Source organism: Gekko japonicus, unplaced genomic scaffold (genome assembly GCF_001447785.1).
Source record: "Gekko japonicus isolate JY-2015 unplaced genomic scaffold, Gekko_japonicus_V1.1 scaffold13, whole genome shotgun sequence".
Lineage (NCBI taxonomy): Eukaryota > Metazoa > Chordata > Lepidosauria > Squamata > Gekkonidae > Gekko > Gekko japonicus.
In genome coordinates, this window is record NW_015172553.1 from 1197829 (window position 1) to 1199935 (window position 2107).

General features: G+C 44.6%; 1 protein-coding gene across 1 annotated transcript in view; it reads left to right on the forward strand.

Annotated features, from left to right (window-relative positions):
• ANTXR1 (anthrax toxin receptor 1) overlaps positions 1 to 2107 on the forward strand; it is a 181989-nt gene that overhangs the window by 84740 nt on the left and 95142 nt on the right. Inside the window, exon 11 of the mRNA XM_015421095.1 lies at positions 993 to 1062. Within this exon, the coding sequence (XP_015276581.1) occupies positions 993 to 1062 (70 nt within the window). The remainder of the gene's footprint in view (positions 1 to 992; positions 1063 to 2107) is intronic.

Genomic DNA, 2107 nt, shown 5'->3' on the forward strand with positions numbered 1-2107 from the left:
GTGTGGCAGGGACCAAAGTCATGAAAGCTCACTGGGAGACCTTAGGCCCGTCACTCTCTCAACCTAATCTGTCTCTTGAGGTTGTCGTAAAAATAAAAAGGAAGGATGCTGTAAGCCACTTTGGGTGCTTGTTGAGCGGAAAAATGGGGTTAACTAAATAAATACATATTTTGATGGTTAGGCTAAGGATTTCTAACAGGGAACTCTCATCAACTTTCACCAAACATCCCAGGATTTCCTGAAGGAAATTAAAGAGATAAAAGGGATAAAAGTTTGTATTGTGGATATGCTTTCCGCATCCAAACAAGAGACATGGGAGGAGCTCGGAGTCTAGCAGTTGTGAAGCTGGAGGAAGCAGCTTCCTGACCCTTCCTGTTTCTCATGTTGCAATGAATTCTTTTCTGAATTGATGTTGAGCCTGTCCTGGCAAAACAGTCTCTTAGCTGCTGTCCTCATTTTTGCTTCCTTTTCTCCTAATATGTTAGGCATTCCAAAAAATATCTTTGTGGACAATGGTTGTTACAACAAGTCACCACTACCCAGCACCTGTGGCTTCACTGCAGCTCCTCTACCTCCTTAGCACCACTCAGAGTGCTATTGGGAGTTGCTCAGAAGGCCGCTGTACTCTGACAGAGGCCTCTATCTTCCCTCTCCCTCTTACCGGAGTCCGTGGAGATACCTCCAGGGAACTTCTCCCTGTAAATGTTAATTGTAGCTATTAGCATTCAGAATTTCAGCGGGTGGTTGCCTTGGTTTTACCCCTTTTGTTGAAAACTGTTTTTAGGACTGGGGTCCTCTTTGGTCTGAAAAAGATAGCATATAGACATTGACCTTTAACACTTTTAATGCATGGGGTAATTTTAGCATATCCCTTGATGGTTTCAAAGCCACTGTGAGAGGGACCAGATATTGGAATGCAAATTTACATTGCCAATGTCTCCTGCAAACACTGTGTTACCACTTCAAACCACCCCCTCTGTTTTTCTTTCCAGATGAGAAACCGTTTGCAGTAGAGGACACCTACTTACTCTGCCCGGCACCTGTGTTGCGAGAAGCTGGCATGTAGGTTTGTTTAACAGAACAACGCTTCCCGTTTTAATTATCTTCTTCTTTATTTTGTGCTGTTGTTTGTCTTTGCATGTGTCCTTTCACTGAGATTTGGGGGTGGATACTTTTTTTTGCCTTGAGGGTAGGGCTGCCAAGAGGCTGGGAGAAAAAAATGTTGTGTCCCTTTAGTAGAGGCTTAATATGTCAAAATGGGCAGTTAAAGGCTTTCATGGCATGGAAGTAAATGGTATTAACGGGTAAATAACATCCCATTATGCCTCTATTAAAGGAACAGGGAACTTTTTCTCCAGACTGTTGGCAAACATATTTGATGGCCTTATACTTTAAAAAAAAATCTTTGGATGGGGGGGGGGTTGGGTCTTTACAGCTACAGTTGCCAGCTGCCTGGGGGGGGGGGAATGTCCTGTCCCTTTAATAGAGGTTTAAAGGCATGTTATTCACCCAGTGATGTTGTATACCTCCATGCCATGAAAAGCTTCAACTGCCCATTTCCATATGTTAAGCCTTTCTTAAAAGAACAGCACATTTTCTGCCAGGCCATTGGCAACATTGACTGCAGCTTCAACTGTAGTTCACACGATTTCCTTTTGAGAAGGGAGGTCTGGGAACCCTGTGGTATCTCTCCCTTATATATAAAGCCGTAGTGGGCTCCAACGTTCCAAAATGCACACCTTTAGTGTTTGGCCGCAAGAACTGTCAGTCAGAAGACGCTGGCTGGGTTGACTGGCCGCTTTGTGCAGTCCCGCCCAGCGTTTCAAGGTCCTTTGCATATGGAAGCTGATTGGACTTCACTCCAGTCCACACCTCAAACTCCCCCCCCCCGCAAGGCAGTTGGAATTGCCAGTTGCATATGGAACCTACTGTATTCTGAGGTAAAATATGTCCTCACTCACAACACATCACTTCCCCTTCAAAAGAAACAAACCCAATAACACAATCATGCCACATCACAAAGAAGACAGCTCACACCACAAGCAGAATACCACAAGGCAAAAAAAGATAGGAAAAGGTGGTGTGCAGGTCCCCATTACTGCCACAG